The sequence below is a fragment of the Rattus norvegicus genome, chromosome 5 (assembly GCF_021556685.1).
Source record: "Rattus norvegicus strain SHRSP/BbbUtx chromosome 5, alternate assembly SHRSP_T2T, whole genome shotgun sequence".
Lineage (NCBI taxonomy): Eukaryota > Metazoa > Chordata > Mammalia > Rodentia > Muridae > Rattus > Rattus norvegicus.
Window position 1 is genome coordinate 105,034,479 of NC_141538.1, and position 20,522 is coordinate 105,055,000.

Sequence of the window (20,522 nt, forward strand, 5' to 3'; positions counted from 1 at the left end):
TGGGCTAAGTTATAGTGAGTTTATTTTTTAGGTTATATGATAACTGCTTTTAACCTTTTGAGTAAACTGCTTGATTGATTCTGTTCTAAATAGCTATATATCAGTTTTTTGTTTTTGTTTTTATTTCTAAATATCTTTGTTCACAATATTGTCTTTCTTTTTGACTGTAGTTAACCCGGTGACAGTTGCGAAATGGTATCTTGTTGTATGTGTGCTTTTGGGGGCCTTATTTTGATTTTTGAAGTAATGGGGATTGAACCTAGAGCCCTGTGCATGATAAGTAAATGTTCTACCACTGAGCTACATCCCCAGTTCTCATTCTGATTTTAATTTGCATTGTGATAATGTGAGTATCTTTTCATGTGTTACTGGTCATTTGCATATCTTTGTAGAATTGTCTATGCAAATGCACTGGATATAGTCCCTTACCAGATACAGAATTTGACACAATTTTCTGGAAGTTTTTGGACTGATCTTTACTTCCTTGACTTTTGCTTTTTTTCCTTTTTTTTTTAGTATGTAGAGTAAGAACAACAAAAATGATCTTGCTATATTTATTTTACCAGTTTCATTTTGTGCTACTGAGTTTATATAATTCTGCCTTAGGTTCCCTAATAGCTGGATCTGTCCACTCACATAAGCTGTGAGCTAATGGTGTTCCTTTAAACACAAGGGAGTTTCTCGTTTTTTATGACACTTGTCTATTTTAATTTTTATTGTTGCTCAATTTTTTGGATGGTATAAGAAACCAATTTATGATCAAAGATCATAAGACTGGATCCTATCTACTAACATTTTTATAGCTTAGTATATTATATATGTATAGTTTTTTTAATCTATTCTGATTTAACTTTTATTTGTCCCTTCACTTCAGTATCTCATCCAATCCATCTGACTGGTCCCCTTATTTCCCCAAAATAAATATTTTCTCTGCATATAAACACACACACACACACACACACACACACACACACACACACACACACGCATGCACACGCACACGCACATCCCACACCCCACACCCTACCTCTAGATTCTACATAAGTGAGAAAATTAGTCACGTTCTGTCTTCCTGATAACTTTTTAATGTGGTGTAGGTTACAGGTTCAACTTTATTTATATGAGCAAATCTTTCAGGTCCCCATTACTACAAAAAACAAAACAAGGCTTACAAAAGAAAAATAGATTGCCTGTTACCTACTAAATACCACTAACAATCTTAGCATCCTCGTTAAGTACTATTTAATGTAAATATGAGTTTATTTCTGGAACTCAGTTCTGTTCCTTTAACTATACATCTACTCTCAAGCCTTTGCCATACTACTTTGATTACTGGAAATTTGTAGCTAATTTTGAATAGTGAATGTTGTTTTTCCAGAGTTGACTACACTCAGTGCCTTATTTACACATGAGTTTTAGAATCAGTCTTTTCATTTCTACAGAAGAAGTCAGGTCTCATTAAGGGGAGGAGAAAGAGGAAGCATACACAATGCTTATGTTTTCAGTTCTGCCGGCCGTTTGTCTCCAGAGCCTCCTCAGTTCTCTCACCACACCCTTTCCACCTCAACTCTTTGGATCTATTTGCACAGTGCTCATTGCTCTTCCTTGTATTTCCTACTCACATCTGTGGATCCAAAGTGAATCTCGTGCAGATAATAATATAATATAATACTTTATTTATCCATCCTTTCCATGCATTTATTTTGAGTCGGGAGTTTAATTCATTTATTTCAAGAGTAGAATAACAAAAACTAACTTTTACAATTTTCTTACATCTTTAATAATTGTCTTTCGGTCTGTCCCTCATTACCTCTATTGCAAATGTATGGCAATCTGTCTGTCCCTCATTACCTCTATTGTGAATGTGTGGCAATCTGTCTGTCCCTCATTACCTCTATCATTGTCTTCCTTTGTATTTAGTTGTTTTTTTATAGTGTTGTGTGCATTTTGTTTCATTTTTGTATATGTATTTATGCCTATTGATAGGTTATTTTTGGTTGTTATAGAATTACATTTACCATCCTAACCTATGCCAATTTAACTTGAATTAAAAAACATCAATTGCCAATGTCTTATAAAAACTCTGCTTTCATGTATAAATTATTTCATGTAGAATAATTCCAAAGGTCTGGAATTATAAAATGAGTATAAAGACTTGTTTTGTTCCTCATTTTAATGAAAATGCCTTGTGTATTTCTCCATTTAACTTGATATTGGCTGTTGGTTTGTCATATACAGTGTTTATTTGTTGAGATACATTTCTATTTCACGTTTCTTCATGACTTTATCATGAGTGGATGTTGGATAAGTGATTATATGATTTTGTCTTGTGTTAATTTATGTAATTAATAACCTTTATTGATTTATGTATTTTGAACCATTCCTGCCTCTTTACAATAAACCCAACCTAATCAGGGTCAGTGATCTTTATGATGTGTTCTGAATTTGGTTTGAAAATATTTTATTGATAATTTTTATTTCTAAGCTCTTTCAGGATATTGGTCTGTAATTTTTTTGTCTTCATCTGCTCTTGGAATCAGAATAATGACTAGCTTTTTAGAAAGGGTCTGTTGGTATTCCTTCTTTTTCTATTTTGTGGAAATTTTTGAGAAGTATTGGTATTGATTTTATTTGGGCCTGGACTTTCTCTTTTTAGTTGGAAGACTTTTAATTACCACATTTTAATAGATCTGATTAAATTGTCTCATTTCAGTTTAAGTTGTATTTCATACACATCTAGATATCTGTCTATTACTTTTAGTTTTCAAGGTAATGAAATGTTTGAAAGAAAGTTTTCATTTTCCTTATGACAGATAGCGTTCCTAGGTATATAGTATTCTAGGCTGATAGTTGCCTTTCAGGACTTGACATGTATCTCTCCAGATCCTTCTGTCCTGTAAAGTTTTATTCTAGTAAGCTGCTGTTATTCTGCTGAGCCTGCCTTTATATGAGACTTGATTTTTTCTTTCTTCTTTTAATATGGTTTATTGAATGTTTTAGTTCTACTATGCTGAGTTCTTTTCCTAATTTTGTTTCTTTGTAATATTTACTGTCTCCTGTATAAACATTGCCATCTCCTTTCCTAAATGGCAAATTTTCTGTTAGGATTCCTTAAAAAATATTTTCCATGCCCATAGAACGAGATTTTTTTTTCCTCTTATATGCCTGTTATTCATAAGATTGGCCTCTTTAGAATAAACCACATGTCTTGGAATTCTCGCAGGCACTCTGTTATTTTTTAAAATTTTTCTCCTTGTCTGTTGCTCCAGTTTATGTATCATGTTGTCAGATATTCTCTCCTGTCTCTGATCCATTCTGCTGGTGAAACTCTGCAGGGAGAGTTTGATTCCACTTACGTTTTCCATTTCCAGGATTTCATATTGGTTTTTATCTATCATTTCTCTTTGTTGACCTCCTATTTCCCATCCTGAGTTGTTTTTCTTATTCCATTCAGATGTTTGTGTTCTCAGTCAGAGGATCTTTTCTTTTCTTTCTCTGTTTGCCATACTTTTATTAATTCTTTGGAGTTTTCTGTTGGTGCCATTGTGGTAATAAATTTGGCAAAAATTATGTTGTCTTGATTTTTTTAATGTTTCTTATGCATCTGGGCAATTTATTGCTTAGTTTTGTTTTTATCAGCTAGATTTATTAAAAGTATTTGCAATATTCACATGGACTTGCATGGGTAGAAGTGGGTGCGCAGTTCAGAATATATTTCCTCATTCCTGAAGCACATAGGTGACTTTTATAAACTTTATATTATTTTTGCCTGAATTAGCTATGACCATGAGAACCTGCTCAGTTTGCGTTTAACCTCTGGGTACAATTTTTAGTTCAGTACACACTCTCTCTCACACACACACACACACACATGCACACACACACATTCACACACACATGCACACACATACACACATGCACACACACACATACATACACATACATGCACACACGTATGCATGCACACACACATACACACACATGCACACATGCATGCACACACATACACACACATACACATACACACACACGCACACCCGTATGCACACACACACACACACACACTCCAATTTCTGTTTGATTCTTTTTAATACCTTCTATTTATTTATATATATATATATATATATATACACACACACACATACCACTAGAATATAAAGGGTGTGCATTCTTGTTCCTTGTTGTGTCTTATGCCTTGTAGCTGAAAGTCAAGCATTTGTTATGGTAACTGGTAGCACCTGAGATAAGTTTCCCCCGCTTGAGGGTCTGCTCTTTGTTAATTTTTGAAATAGCTGCTTTCTCTCATCATTTTTACAGTCTGTCTACAAAGACCATATTCCACAGTATATAATGCCACTAAAATTTCTGTCCTGTAACTCATTTTCAGTTGGATGGATATAGTGGTCCAACCTGTAGTCCTGCCAGCCTAAAGAGGATGAGGCAGCTTACTTCATGGTAAATAGTAGACCAGCCTGGAGTACAGAATGGAATTTTATCTTAACAAACAAAACCCACAGTAGAACAAAGCAGGTGGGGAGAATGTAATAGCAGACTTTCCTTGAATGCTAAGAGTTAGAACTAACAATTAAAGCAAACACCCAGTCACATCCCCAAACCCGTTCCTGAGTCTGTGGATTTTTCTGTTTTCCTGCTTCATCGTGCTAGTGCCGTGTTCAAGGCTCAGCCAGAGGAAAAATGGGTCAGGGGCTTTTCTGAGCCGTAGTGTGCTTTGAGAGTGCTGGTTGATTCCTAACTTCTCCTGTGTAGATGGGTTTTAAGTTGCCCACTATCCCAAATGATAGGCCATGGCTCTTGCTCCTAGTCCGTGAGTGTTCTGCTGCACATTTAGATCTGTAACCCTGTTTTAGCGTCTGTGGCTGTTACTTCATCCTGTTGGTTTCTATAAGTACTATTCCCCACCTGCCAGGTTGGCTTTGATTACAATTAGGGAAAGCTGCCTTGCATCACTTCCTCGGGTGTCTCTAGACATGGGTAGTTTGCAGTGGTTTTGAGTAAGTCCTGTTTTATACCCTAATGAACCAGAAGCATGACTTCTTGTAAATTGGACTTATCACCACTTTAGGCAGTAGTACCTACTACCACTGCCTTAGCAATTCCTAGCCTTAGGATCAGCTCTTACCTGGGTGGATGTGTAGAGGATCCCATGCAAACCCAGTGTGTTCACTGATTGGTTGTTCCATTTTCATTTGCCTTCCTAGTTTTGTCTGAGTACTTTTCAGAGCTCAGTTCACTCTGGAGGCTTGTGCTTGCCTTTCAGTGTTTCTAACGGAGAAAGAGTGCTTGGGCCTTCCTCGTCTTTAGGTTGTTGCCATTCATTCCTTCATTTTCAGATAGGAATTTTTGGTTTGACATGAGCTTCTCTTTAAATACATTTACTATATTATCCTAGTGTATTTATCCCTTGTTATTTATAATGAGAAGCCACTCGTTAGTCATATGTAGGAACTCTAGGTGATGCCTCAGCTTTGGTGCTCCCGGTGCCTTTGGTGTTCAGCATTTTCACTGTCACATGTACATGGATCTCTGCTCTTGTGACACATGACGCTTGAGTTCTGTGGGCCTTTAGAGGTCCTTTATTATGGTTGTGCACTTTTTACCCATTATTTCTCCAAACATTTTTCTCGTTTTTGGTAGTCCCTGCCCAATTCTTCTGTAAGGCTGTTTTTTTTGTCTTCAATATTCAACTTCAAGATAGTTGCCTGTATTCTTGTCAGCTAATATCTAATGCTAGACTCTTCTATTGCATTAATTTAAGTTTATTGTGCTTTTCTAACTTCAGAATTTGACCTAGATATTTTAAATAGTTTATTTTAAGATAATTCTTGTATTTATTTGTCTATATTCATGTTTCAACAAAATTTATTTATAGGTAAGTTTGCTAGGCCCTGAAGTTAAAAGAGAAAGACCTAATAAAATATGTAAGATACAAATGCAGTAAAATGATAGACAATCTGACCATTAAAGCTAGACAAAGCAGTCCAGTAGGGGAGGCCTCAGAGTCAGAGATAGCTCCTGCTCCGTGTCAGGAGTCCCACATGAAGACTCAGCTACAGAACACATGTGCTGAGGGCCGAGGTCAGGCCCACGCAGCCTCTCTTGTTGTCCTTACAGGCCCAGGTTAGTTGATTCTGTGAGTCTTCTTGTGGTGACCTTGACTCCTCTGACTCCTATAACCCCCCATCCTCCTCTTCTGTAGTGTTCCTTAAGCTCAGCTTAATGTTGGCTCTGGGTCTCTGCGTCTGTTTCCATCAGTGGCTGGCAAAGGCTTTCCGATGACAATTGAGCTAGATGCCAATCTATGAGTATAGCAGAATACCATTAGACATCATTTCATTACTTTTTTCTAATTTCTGGTTATAGCATGGGTCTCTAGGCTCCTTGCCAAGTGTTGGGGGTGGGGGTGAGAGGCGGCTTGGGAAGGAGATGTGGGGCTCTCCTTCCTATGTCATGGGTCTCAAGGTGGACAAGACATTGGTTGGCCACTTGATACTACTTTTATAACCATACTTTTTCTGTACTTAACTTGATTATGAGTTTATTTTTATTTTTTGGGTTGTTTTAAATCTGCTGTGTGCCTTCATCACCGTTTCACATCTGTTTCTGTTGCTTCTCCCCTATGTGGATGACATTTATTTGCATGTCTTTTGATTCTGTTGTTGTTTTACTGAAATGTGTAATTTATAGTGCTTTGGGATAACAGTTCCTTCCTGCTTCCATCCCAGGGCTTCCTGGTTTCACTGGTCATTTATTTTGTGGTGGTTTGGACTAGATTGGTAAGAGTAAGTTCTCAGAAGTTGCTTTTCAGAGTTTGGTCTTAGAAAGGTGACCCGCCTGCTCATGTTTCCACTGTATTCTCCTTTTCTCTTTCTCTTTCTCTTCTTTTCTTTTTTTTTTCTGGACCTGGGGACCTAACCCAGGGCCTTGCGCTTCCTAGGCAAACGCTCTACCACTGAGCTAAATCCCCAACCCCCTTCTCTTTCTCTTCTTAATCTCATTGTTGTATGTCAGTGTTCATGCCATCCTGAGTTGATGGGCTACAAAAATTGCTAGTTGAGTGTTCTGTTGTTTGGACAATGTCTTGGTGTTCTAGCTGCTCAAAAGTCATTTGCTGAGTTAAAAAAAATGTGATCAAGTGTATATTACAGGTACATACTTGTAATCGTAACCCTCAAGAGCCTGAGGCTAGAGTGTTGGAGTTTCAAGGCCAGCCTGGGCTACCTAGTAGGCTTGTAGATAGCTATAACTACCTAGTAACTGCACCCACCCCTCGAAACAGCAATGACAACAACAACAAGAAAGCAGCAGCAGCAGCAACAACATAACACAACAAAAGCCGGTGGTACCATGTGTGGGATAAAATGGCCATAATTCCTAATGATAATTTGAATGTTCAATTTAGTGAGGTTAACTACATTCACATTTTACAGAGCTACCCAGTGGACTCTTCACTTTGCATTTTTTTGTTCCCCAGTCTTCTACAATTGTGCTTCTACTTTTTGTGTCCAAGTGTAAGAAAATATACTTGGTTTTGTGACACAATCAAGGTTTTTAGATGTTATAGTAAATGACAAAATTTTTTCTTATATTATTATGGTAGGAGCAAACTAACGTAGGTATCATATTAACTATTTGCATTGTGCACTTTAGTAAAATATATTTATATTGCAGTAAAATTAATGTCCAGAGATTTCCTTTCTTCTGAAATGAAATATAGTGTCATTAAATAACCATTAATTTACTTTCTGTATCTAGAATTTGACTACTTCATATACCTCCTATCTCATGTGGGTGAAACCATTTAGTTTTTGTCTTTGTAACCAGTTCCTTTCACTTGGTATAAGCTCTTCAAGGTTTAATCATGTTCTCATGTCGGACAGGATTTCCTTCCATTTTAAACTGCTTAACAACCCATTGTATAACTATATACATTTGTCCATTAGTTGATGAACCAGTTAAAGAACTGAGTCTTCCTTCCCATTCCCTTACCAGAAGGCATCAGTTGTGCAGAGCTAACTTCAGCACACTTATAACACTTTGAAGAAGTTCTTTGCAATGGCTTCTTGTTTAGGCTGTTATTTTTGGAAGGGGGCAGGTACTGGGGATAGGTAAAGGCTCTTTAGGAAGCCTTCCAAGTCCCTCTTTCTCAGCTTATCATCCTTAGTCATTGATATTGCTGTCAAAGTAGTTTCAGTTCTCTTCATAGTCGGGGTCATGGATCATGGGCCTCCACATGGTTTCTGGCCACAGCACAGACTGTGAACATTGCACCCAGCTGTAGCAGAAACCAGGGACCCAAACAGGCTACAGAGGTGACCTTAACCTCAGATATCACTATGATCTCAGGCTGCAGCATAGACCAGTGACAACCCACTTGGCCTTTGGTGGTAACCTGGGCCACAGACATCAACACACACCCTGGCTATAGCAGGACCACAGACCCTGAAATGGCCCTTGGCAGCAGTGCATATCTGGACATCACCATGGTTTCGGGGGCCAGTGCAGGCCACTCATATTAATATGACCCCATTGGCAGCACATCCCATAAACATTAACATGGATTCAGGCCAAGGCATTGACCATGGACATCCAAATGGAATTAGGTAGTAACTTGGACTTCCAACATGAATGCAGTCCTTGGCTACACAGGACTACTGGGACCCACATGGTCCTCTGTGATATTACATACTGCAGTGATCTTCTTAGGAGGTCTAGGGCCAAGGTGATCCCAAGGAGTGTTAAGGCTATGTTGTGGAGTTTGCACTTGTGCAGGCTTCAGGCTGCTTCCCATGACCTCTCTGACCCCACTGGACTATGATATGATCCACCATCTACCTCAGCTCTCTCTCACACTTGTCCCTGCACTCATGACTGCAGTTTTACTTCTCACACATTAATTCTTTGTAGTAGCATCTGGTGGGTGTCCCGTGTCATCCAATCAGGTCCTGTTTCTTCCCCCACCCCATTTCTTGGTTATTTTTAAGGTCAACAGATTTCCAAAATACATAACAAAAATAATAAGCATTACAATTTGGACTTAGGTAACATAGGTATACACTTTACCTTAAACCATCAGGTGCATGATTTTATGTTGTCGTTTATTTCTAAGATTGTCTCAATGGTTTTAATAATTTTGAGTTATTAGAATTAGAATTATACATTCTAAAAATGATTTGAATGTTTGAGATAATAAGTATAGCCAGACTTTGGCTACTTTGTGGGTTCATTTTTCTTCTACCCTTCTTTATCCCTTTTGTACCCTTTCAATTCTCTAACACTAGATAGGAGAGAAAAGAAGATGGAGAGGAAAGGAAAGAGATCCCTGAATAAAGTCCAGGGTCAGAAATGGGCACCATCATTGTTAGACTACTTCTAACTGATTAGAGGTGTTGAGTTCCTTGGGGGAAAGTTTCATTTTCAATGTCAGGATATCTAATTTCTTCTCATTGTTTCTTCTTTGCCCATACTACTTAACAAGCAATAATGAACAGCAACCAACAATCTTCCAACATCAATTAACAACCTTCCACCATCCAACCAACAACCTACCCTTCAGTCCAACATTTACATAAACTCTGAAAAGTCCCCAGAATTCCTAGTGTCACACAATCACAGAAACTGTTTGCAGCTGGAAAAATCACAACCCTGCTAGAGCACTAGACAAATCATACACAGCTACTATGGACAATCAAGCAGCCTCATATCTCCATACCTGGGATTAAAACAAAAGGACAGCCCCATAATATTTCTGTGTTTTTCAAAGAAACACAAACTTCAAAATTGTCACTATAAATATTCTAATTACAGCATTCTTCACTTCCTTTTTTTTTTTTTTTCCGGAGCTGGGCACCTAACCCAGGGCCTTGTGCTTGCTAGGCAAGCACTCTACCACTGAGCTAAATCCCCAACCCCCGCATTCTTCACTTCTATTTCTCCTCCCTAACCTTCCTGTGTACTCTTCCTTGTTTTCATTTAAATTCATATCTTTTTCATTAATTGTTATATGCAAATATGTGTACACATATACATGCATATTCCTAAATACAGCTTCCTCATACTTGTATGTTTCCAGGGCTGACCATTTGATATTCTTGATAAGCAGTTGGTGTGCTCTTCCCTGGGGGAGACGTTTCTTCTGTTCTCAGCACTCATCCGTTGCCTGTTGTTCTTTGTGTATGCTTGAGGCCCCCTGAGCTTTCCATTGCTTCATGTTAGCAGGTCTGCTAGAGACTGCTACCACTGGGATGCCCTTTGACCTGGACAGCCAAAGAGTAGCATATATAGCCAGTGGAGCTTAGTCAGGAGAAATGTTTGTTCTTGCCTATGGCTTAAGTTAGTTTACAGAAATTCCAGTCTTCTGTCTGTCTTCATTAGATCCTTCCTAATTCTTTAGAGGATTATATTCTTAAGAAATAATTACTGGGGGTTTAAACATGTTCAACACACAACTGTATCATTAGCTTTCTGCTTCAGTTGACATTTGTTGTAAAAGTTAAGAGTGAAAGAATTTACTGAGCATGTGTCTACAACCAAAGTAACTGAGAAATACCAGTGTAAAACCTGAGTTTCATGAAATTTATATCATTGGTGATATGTATAAATGCATAAGCAATAAAAAATTCAGCGTTGTCATATAGGGATAGGTGAGATGGAGAAAAATATGACAAGAAAATGTTTGTGGGTTAGATAGGGAGGTTTCTATTTAATTAGGATATTACCAATAGCATTTAATAGAGTAGCTTTCTATCAAAAGTAAGATACTTTTTCAAATTTTAGTATATATTATTTTGTATATATATATTTAGAATATATTGTTTTAACTGGGTATGTTTCTATTTCTATGTTCTATTTGATTAGTCTTGCTTTAGGATTGCATTTTAAATTTCAAATAAAAAGTGTTTCTAGCTTTTGTGGGTTGTTATTATGTGCTGGCTAGCATGCTATTTAGTTCTAGAATACCAGCTACAATATGAAAACATTACAGTTGTTCATATACCTGTATTTGTAGATAATGCATAGACAACTGCTATGTGAAAAGAGAAAATTGTTATGCTTATCATATTGGTTTTCTGTGTTCATGAATGCGGCACATTTTTATTAAGGTTGTGTTTTATTTTATGCAGTAATGTTACACATCAGTCAGAAGTCAACAATTCATACTGTTGGTATAAGTATTGGGCTATGTAGAAAAGCAATCATGTTTCTACAGTTAGCAAGTATTCTAATGTTGATAAGCTCTTACTAGTTCAGACTATCTACACACTCTTATGAGTGCTGTCAAGAGATTGGGAGTTCAAGGTCATCCTCTGCTATACCATCTGGGCTATCAAAGACTGCCTTACAAACACAGAGATTAAGCAATTACCCCAAAATGCGTTGTGTTGTTTAGCATGCTTTGCTTGTTTGTTTGTTTATTTATTTATTTTTGTTTTTTCTTTTATTGAAAATAAAATTCGGGGACACTGGAGAGATGCTGCAGTAGTTAAGAACCTTGGCTGCTCCTACAAAGTCCCTGCACTCACCCCTTGGCTCACAGCCATCTGTAGTTTCAGAGTATCTGGGCCCTCTTCTGGTCTCTATCGGTACTGCATGCACATTGTATATTTAAATACATACTGATAAACACCCATACACCAAAATAAATAAATAAGACAATAGATTTTTTTCACATAATATATACTGATTGTAGTTCCCTCTCCCTTTACTGTCCCAGTTTTTCCCTACTTCCTCTTATATCCAGATCCACCACTCCCTTTCTGTCTCTCTTAGAAAACAAACAGATCTCTGAGGGATTGTAGTATAAATATAGTAAGATAATAATAAGATAAAAACAAACACATAGGAATATGACAATACAAGAAATAGAAGAAAAAGAGCCAAGAAAAGGAATGAAAAAGAGTTATAGAATCAGAGACACATTTGTTCATACACTAAGGAATCCCATTGAAACAAACAGCAAACAAAAGAATGGTAGCATGTATCTATATCTATCTGCCTGCCTGCCTGCCTGCCTGCCTGCCTGCCTGCCTGCAAGCCTGTCTGTCTGTCTACCCTACCAATATGGACTGATAGGATAAAACAAAAACGAACAAACAGAAGGAACCCAAGATAAGGCACTGGAATGAGAGACACACTCGTTCACCAACTTTAGAATCTAACAAAAATACTAGACTGAAAGCTGCAGTCTATGTGCAGAGGACCCGTTGCAGCCCCAGGCAGGCCCTGTGCATTTTGCCTCTGAGTTCATACGAGCATTGTCTTATTGTGTCTTGTTGTTGTTTCTTTGATGTCCTTTATTCCCTCTGGCTCTGACACTCTTTCCACCTCTTCTGCAGTGTTTCCTGACTTCTGAGGGGAGGGATTTGATGGAGACATTCCATTCAGGGTTGAGTATTCCAAGGTCTGTCAGTTTCTCCATATTTCTGGATGTGAGTGTAATCTGTTCTCTTCTGCTGCAGGAAGAATCTTCTCTGATGATGGCTGAGCAAGGCACTGATCTGTGTGTATAGCATAAAGTCATTAGAAGTCATGTGCCCACCAGACTCCTATATTCCTTTAATAAAGCAGCAGTGTTTGGTCTTGTCATAGGCCCCCCGCTATCTAGTCTTAGGTTCTTGGTCACATAAACAGGGTCAGGTAAGGCTTCCATCTCATGGAGTAGGCCTTGCAGGCAGGAGAGCATTGCAGATTGAAAGGTATGGCTGGACTGGTGTATACATTTCTCTTTTGGTAGTCTGCAGAATACCTTCTGGTACAAAGAACACTAGCTCACGGGGGTGAAGGCTGTAGGTAGGCACCAGCTGAAGTTCTCCATCTTCCGTGAGGTATGTGGGTATGGTCCTCAGTAATAGTGCCTTAACTGTCAGGGTTTAGAGAGTAACCTATAGCCTTTAGTAACAGCCTGGGTTGTTTGGGGCTCCCAGGAGACCCTATTAGCTAACAACTCAATTAGATGCAACCTGTCCCCTGTACTAGGAGCTTTATTTGCTGACAAGAGATGTCTAGCTGGAGCTCTGTCTCCCCCTCCTTTTGACAGTTTTATTTAGAATACCTTCATATGTGTATTTGAAGAAGCTTCCACTGTATCAGGCCTCCATAGTGATCCTCCAATGGCCCTTAATTTTAGTTGTCTCCTATACTTCCTCTGCTGTGCCCTCCTTCCTGCTTGTTCCTCCGGTTCCAGCCCCACCTTTACCTGTGTCCACCCACGGCTGTATTCTAGTTGCCTTTCTTAGAGAGACCTATCTGTTCTATCTAGTCCCTTATTCTATGCCTAACCTCTGTGCTTAGATAGATTGTAGCTCGCTTATCCAAGACTTAACATCTAGTGTACATATAAGGGAAAAACACTTTTCTTGTTCTAGGCTACCTCAGGGCCTAGTTTTTTCTAGTTTCATCCATTGATGCCCAAATTTCATGATTTAATTTTAAATGTACCACAATTTCTTTATTCCTTCATCAGAGATTTTAGAGGGACATCCAGAGTATTTCAGTTTCTTTTGATTATGAATACACAGTAGTGAATGTGGTTGAGCAAGTGCCTCTGTGGAGGGATGAAGCGTCTCTTATAGGCAGCTCAGTTGATCTGAGCCCTTCTGTTCATCTCAGCTAGAAGGGCTTCTCAGCAGTCCTTCTACGCTATGTTCTAAGGGGGGGAGAGAAAACAAATATGGAGGTAATTACTATTTATCCTTAAGATTTAAGCAATTCTGATGTTTTTTAATTTAACATAATTTTATTGTATGATTTATTTTAACTTTTATAATAAACTTTTTATAATTTTTACAGTTTATTTCAAGTTCTTGATTTTTATACCATGAAGTTTTTCTAAATTTTTGTCAAAAATTCTATAACTACTGTAAGTTTTGTAAACATTTTTCACCTAAAATTCTTCAAAATTGGCCTTTTCCTTTTTTTTGAAACTATTTTAAAGGTTGATATTTAAATATGTTAAAATTTAATTATTGTGAAAAACCTATAGTTTTGGTAAGAACATTTCCCCTGTGTCTTATAAAATAAATATCATGTACTTTTGTTTATGCTTCATGTTTATTATCTTATAGTACAAGTGCTCTAATTTTAGGTCCTTGAAGAAAATTTGATTGAAGCAAAGAAGGAAATTGAGTCGTCACAGAGTAGATATAATGCTGTGTCACTGCAGCTGAACAGCAAACAGACTGAACTTCTCCAAAAAGATATGGACATCACACTCGTCAGGCAAGTGTGTTCCGGTTGAGCTGTATTAGAACATCCTTTGTCATCCAGCACGAGCACTTACGGATGTGCCTATTGTTAATACTTCCAAATGATAAGTTTGTCTTCCATAGGTGTACATGTCTGTGCAGTGAAAATCTGGAATAGTGTGCATTAAAGCAGCACTAGTTAGGGAGTGGGGGCTCCCTAGCACTGATCTTCCTTTGATTTCATATAAAGACAGGTCAAATTCCTTTCTTCTTCATAGCCCAGAAGTATTTTTCCTTATTTCTAATTTTTTATTTGATTTTCATTTAGTCAGAAAAGAGAGAAAGGGGGGAGGGAGGGAGGAAGGGAAGAGGGATGGAGAGAGAGAGAGACAGAGAGGGGGGAGGGAGGGAGGGGAGAGGGAGAGGGAGAGGGAGAGGGAGAGGGAGAGAGAGAGAGAGAGAGAGAGAGAGAGAGAGAGAGAGAGAGAGAGAGATTGAAAGATTGATTGATTCTCCCCTAGGTCATTTCATGATTACTAGCAGCATGGTTGTAAAGTAGTGTAAGAGGTAGACAAAGACACACTCTTCTTCACACTGACATTTAACCTCAAGTGTCTCAGTAATGTGAGACTCTCCCTTTCCCATACTGTCTGACTATACAGTTATGTTATGGCTGATGATACATATATTTTGAACTTTAATGTAAATAATTCTGTATATATGAATTCTTGCTCTCTTAACAGTGTCTGAATACTGTTTGTTTTTATCCTGTGCCTGCTATAGTTTAACTTCATGACACCCCTTCTACATCGTGTCTTAGCCGCCAAACTCTCACTACCCACACTGGACACGCTATTGTTATTTCCTTTGTTGAACTTTCTGAGTTAGGAGGAGCAAACAGCATTGTCTACATGGATTTCTATTGTTTGTATGTCCTTACCATGTTTCCTACAGGTACTGTGCAGTGTCTTACCCTCCCATCCTCTGGGTCTGAGGGCTCTCTTTAGACACTCCCCTCTTCCGTAGTCTGTGACTACTGAAAGGCTGTAGAAGATAGATGTTGCACGTGTGTGTGTGTGTGTGTGTGTGTGTGTGTGTGTGTGTGATGTTTATAAATTCAATGGAGAAGATTCTTGCCTTAGATGTCTAAAGAGCAGAGCATATGTTCTCTATGTTCATTTTCATAGTCTTGAATAGCTATTTACATATTTCTTTATTTTAAATCTTCTCATGTATTTGAAACTGTAGAAAAGAAAAATGCCACTTTAAATGCACTCACCATAATATATAAAATGAAATGTATTTTTTGATAAGTCTCTCTATATGACAGGTGTTTTAACCAACTAAATGAAGGAGTCTGAAATAATGTCTCTATAATTATTCTTTCTGCCAAAGTAGAATATCCAAACAATTTGTAGTTCTTATATAGTTTGTGTCACACAAGATTTCCTACCACAGGGATCTGGAAGTCTGTAGCCCAGAGGTATTGCTCTCCTGGGTCCTGAGCACGATAGCTCTTCCACTAGGTCATTTGTCTTCCTACTGAACCAGGGCTTACCTGGGTGCCTGCAAGGACTGGATTCCCTTGTGCTGTTTTTCTTCCTTCTGACTGTGGTACCTCAGTGTCGTGTATCATCTCCAGAGGCACATGGTGGTTTGAAAACTTTATTAGACCTTTTGGTGTCTTTTATTTTTTCACTACACTTAAAGTTCTTTATTATGTAAAATGAAAGCTTAACTTACCCTATATTTAAAAGTATCTGATGACTATTATTAGGACCACTGCTTATCAGTTCATGGAACTGAAATTTTAACTTAACTTCAATAAGAAGGTGGTTCTATGACAATATATCCAGAATTTTTATTTCTGTCAAGCTATAAAAGAAAATTGATAAGTATTTTGCCTTTGAAACCCACAGTAGTTCTGTCGATACTTTCTAGGTGTATGTGATAAATATTAAGTACTTTATATATTATCTCATTTATTAATAAGTTTGCCTGCAATAAAAAATAATAGATGAAAATAGGAAGCCAATCTGTCCTCTTAGATGAGCACAGTTATTTAGCTGAGGGGATCTGTATTCATGCTTCTCTACTCATTGCCTGCTTTGCACAGGAAGGAACTGCAGGAGCTGCAGAATCTGTACAAGCAGAACAGTGCACACACAGCACAGCAAGCAGACCTGATCCAGCAGCTCCAGGTTCTCAATATGGATACGCAGAAAGTACTGAGGAACCAGGAAGATGCTCACACAGCTGAAAGTATAACATACCAGGAAGTATGCTGTTGTTTGTTGTAAAGATGTGAAGTATGTGTGCACGCAGGCAGGGAAACAGATTTCATGCTTTCAGAAATTTTGTGTCATTTCCTTTTTTTACATGGTTTAACTAATATTCAAGTTTTTGTGAGGTTTCTATGGTAAGATTGAAAAAGTTGATAATACAGATAGAAAAGCAACTTGTAAGTAGGAACTTTTATTTCTTCTGTGAAACACTTAGGTACAATAGTGCTTGTATTATAAGAAATAATTGGATCAAGTGTGATCCTGATATGTGACCTAAGACACTTATGAAATCTGCATTATTTTATTGGCAAATATGCACAGACACTAAGGTAGCACTGTTATTCATTTTCAAGGATTTCCCTCCTTATTTCCGAGTTTCTTTTCAGTAGACATTGTACTCTAGTTGATTCAAGAGCCCACAGCAAGGCTGACTTGTCTCTTTAGTTGTGCCAACGGACTCAGCACCATTCATTCTGCTATTAATTTGAGGATGCACCTATATTGAGCTCTTTATATAATTTGTTCAATGTACTAAGTTGTTTATATAAATAACATCATGAGAGAAATGTTCCTCTTTAATAGCTGAGACTGGACAAGGTTAGAGGAGGTTAGAGATGGTCTTAAGTTCTGACACCCCACAGTGCTGGGGCAGCAGGTGGTAGGTGGAGTCTGGGGATGTTCTTTACCCAGTAACAGCTGATGCTGTGTGCAGGTTGGCCAGGATGATGGGTGCAAGTGTATTGTCAGCTTGAGAGCTGCATTTGTTGAGAGGTTTCTATCTGTTTATCAGGAGTCAACGCTGGTCTCAGGAGCATTATTTGGCCCACCAGGTTCCTAGTTATTCTAGAGACCTGTGAGTTTGTATTCCTAGTGATAGCTGATGTCCAGTTCATTGCTATCTTTCAATGCATTAGGGAGTGTGTGTCAGTAAATAGAGACTGAGTTGGGCATTCGACATGGAGGACTAGGGGAAGCAGGCATTCTTCTTGCTGCTTTTAGCACTGTCAGACCCTCTGCAGCAAACTCACTCTGGAGGGAGGAAGCTGGGGCAATCCAGTGCTGTGCCAGACCAGGGCTCAGAGTTTCAAAACGTGCTTGGAAGCAACCCACACACGTCAGGGTGTAGCTTCAGAGGCTGAACAGTCTCTAGCCACAGACTCAGAGCTCTCAGCCTTCACAATAATACACAAGACAGTGGGACAATGGGACCATTGCCATCACAATGTGAACTCATGCTTTTCTTGGTTACAATTTTTTATTGCTAATTGTTTTCATATAGTATATTTTGATCATGTTTCCTCTTCACCTCCCAAACTCCCCCAGGACCATTCCACCTCTCTACCCAATCAAGTCATCTATTTTCTCCCTCTTCCTCAAAAAATAGGACAAGAAAACAAAATAAAACCAAAACAATAAACAAAAAAGCACATTTCAAAAAAGGCATGGAGTTCATTTTGTGTTGGTCACCTACTCCTGATCTTGAGGCTTCCCTTGCAGGGAACTTGTCACTTCAGTGGAGAAAACAGATTTTCACTTTCTCAGCAGGTATCAATTATAAGGAGCTTACTGGCTAGCAGTGGGACTCTCTGTCACTTCCTGTTATCCAGGAAGGGATTTTTCTCTAGATGAGTTTGTGCAGGTCTCAGGTCTCGTGTTTGCATTACTGTCTGTACATTCATATATGCATTGGCACTGTTGTGTCTGTAGGATGCTGTTTCCGTAGAGCCATCCACTCCCTCTGCTTTTAAATCTCTCTCCTCTTCCTGAAACATTAAGGAAGGGATGTGAAACAGACATAAAGAGCCGAGTGTTCCAAGACCTCTGTAGTCTGTATATTGTCTCTTTGTGGGCCTCTGTTAATTATTATCTCCTTCAAGAAGAAGCTTCTCTGATCAGGGTTGAATGAATGTACTCATAGATGTGTGATCTGTGAGTACAACAACACATCATTAGTGGCTATTTTATTATTATGCTCATTTAGTAGTAGTAGTAGTAGTAGTAGTAGTAGTAGTAGTAGTAGAGGAAGAAGAAGAAGAAGAAGAAGAAGAAGAAGAAGAAGAGGAGGAGGAGGAGGAGGAGGAGGAGGAGGAGGAGGAAGAAGAAGAGGAATAAGAAGAGGAGGAGGAGGAAGAGGAGGAGGAGTAAGAGGAGGAGGAGGAGGAGGAGTAAGAGGAGGAAGAGGAGGAGTAAGAGGAGGAAGAGGAGGAGGAGTAAGAGGAGGAGGAGGAGGAGGAGGAGGAGGAGGAGTAAGAGGAGGAGGAGGAGGAGGAGGAGAATGGGTTTTTCCTCCAGCACTTGACCTATCTAGTCTCAGGTTCTTGGCTTTATTAACAGTGTCAGGTGATGCTTATATCTCATGGAGTGGGCTTTGACTCTAATAAATAAATATAGATAGATAGATAGATAGATAGATAGATAGATAGATAGATAGATAGATAGATAGATAGATAGATAGAGGTTGGTTACTGCTGTACCTGTTGTGCCACTATTGCTCCAGTGTATCATAGGTTGCTGTTCTAGGTCACAGGATTTGTAGCTGGGTGAGACTGATGCTTTTTTCCTTGGATAGTATTCATCGTACCTTGCAGCACTGTGAACTCTGGTCAGTAGGGGTGAAGCTTCTAGTTAGGCACCAGCTTGACTTTCCCAAGTACGATGGCCTAGATATTTGTTCTCTTCAGCAATAGGTCCTTACTGTCAGGCTGTGAGTGTAAATGGCAGCATGGCCAATGATGGGTAATGATTAGTGCTGTGTGGTGGGAGGTGACTATGCACCCCTTTGGCTAATTTTCCAACAACATGGGACTTGTTCTGGGCCGGAGGATTTTATTTGGTACATATAATGCATAGTTCGGGCATTCTCTCTCCATTGTATGGTAAATCCATTCAACTTCCTTTTATATATTTTAGAAAGCTGAATTGGTTTCCATATGGATTTTCAAGAGACTGTCATCACTTGTTATCCTTCCCCTACATCTTTCTTCATCCTGCCCTCCGAGTCCACTCTTCATTTATTCCTCCTTCTATAGTTTCCTTTTTGTCCATTTGTAACACTATGTTCTCTTTCCCTTTCTTGGGAAAAATCACTTCTGTTACCTCCCCCATCCCCTCTGAGCTCCTTAACTCTGTGAATATTCAAAGTGAGGCATATGCGTCTAAGGTTAAAAGTTGTCATCCACATGTAAGAGAAATGATGCAGTGACTTTTACTCTGGGTCTGGGTTAACTCCCTCAGGATGACGGGAACTCCATTATTTACTTGAAAATTTTATATTTTTCTTAAGATCTGAATAGTATTCCATCATTGAATATATACCACATTTCCCTATCTATTCATGAGTTGATGGAGACTGAGGCTGTTTTCAGCTTCTGACTGTTATAAACAGAGAGTTGCAGTGAACGTGGATGAACAAGCATATCTGTAAAGGATGCAGAGTCCTTTGTATATGTGCTCCAGTGGTGAGGATGGATCTTACGGGGCATCCTCTTCTCGAGGAACCACCGCACTCATTTCCATGTGGCTGTATAGGTTCACAGTCCTTTCAGAAATGAATTGAGTGCCTCCATTTCCTGCCTCCCTGCCAGCATCTGCTGTCATTTGTTTTATTAATCCTGGCCATTCTGACTGGGGTAAGAACTCTCAGAAGAGTTGTAATTTGCATTTCCCTGGTGCCTAAATATGTTGAAGATTTCTTTGTTTTTCCACATTTTGTTTTTTAGCTTTTGAAACCTCTTATTTTAGTTCTATACCCCATTTTTTAATTGGGCTGTTTTCTTGGTGTTGAAATCTTCAGTTCCTCTGCGCTCCTCCTCTGTGGTACTGTCCCCTTTGGGCCATCCCCACTGAGACACTGGTTCTGTCACTGCTGACCTGTCTGTATTTTCAGGTTTCTAGGAACTTTCAGTCTTATACAGTAGGTCTCTCTCACAATGCTGTGACACTAAGACACAGGACAGACACAGTGAGTTTCATCTCCAGTGTTAGCCACAGTCATCTCTACAGTGGATTTGACACCTTTGAGAAGTGTGACTGGCAG

General features: G+C 38.8%; 1 protein-coding gene across 13 annotated transcripts in view; it reads left to right on the forward strand.

Moving 5' to 3' along the window:
• Cntln (centlein) overlaps window positions 1-20,522 on the forward strand; it is a 274,806-nt gene that overhangs the window by 69,106 nt on the left and 185,178 nt on the right. For 11 of the 13 annotated variants that reach the window (NM_001438394.1, NM_001438395.1, XM_087550988.1 and 8 more), the window contains 2 exon segments: window positions 14,102-14,235; window positions 16,318-16,480. In NM_001438394.1, coding sequence (NP_001425323.1) covers window positions 14,102-14,235; window positions 16,318-16,480 — 297 coding nt within the window. 13 annotated transcript variants of the gene reach the window in all.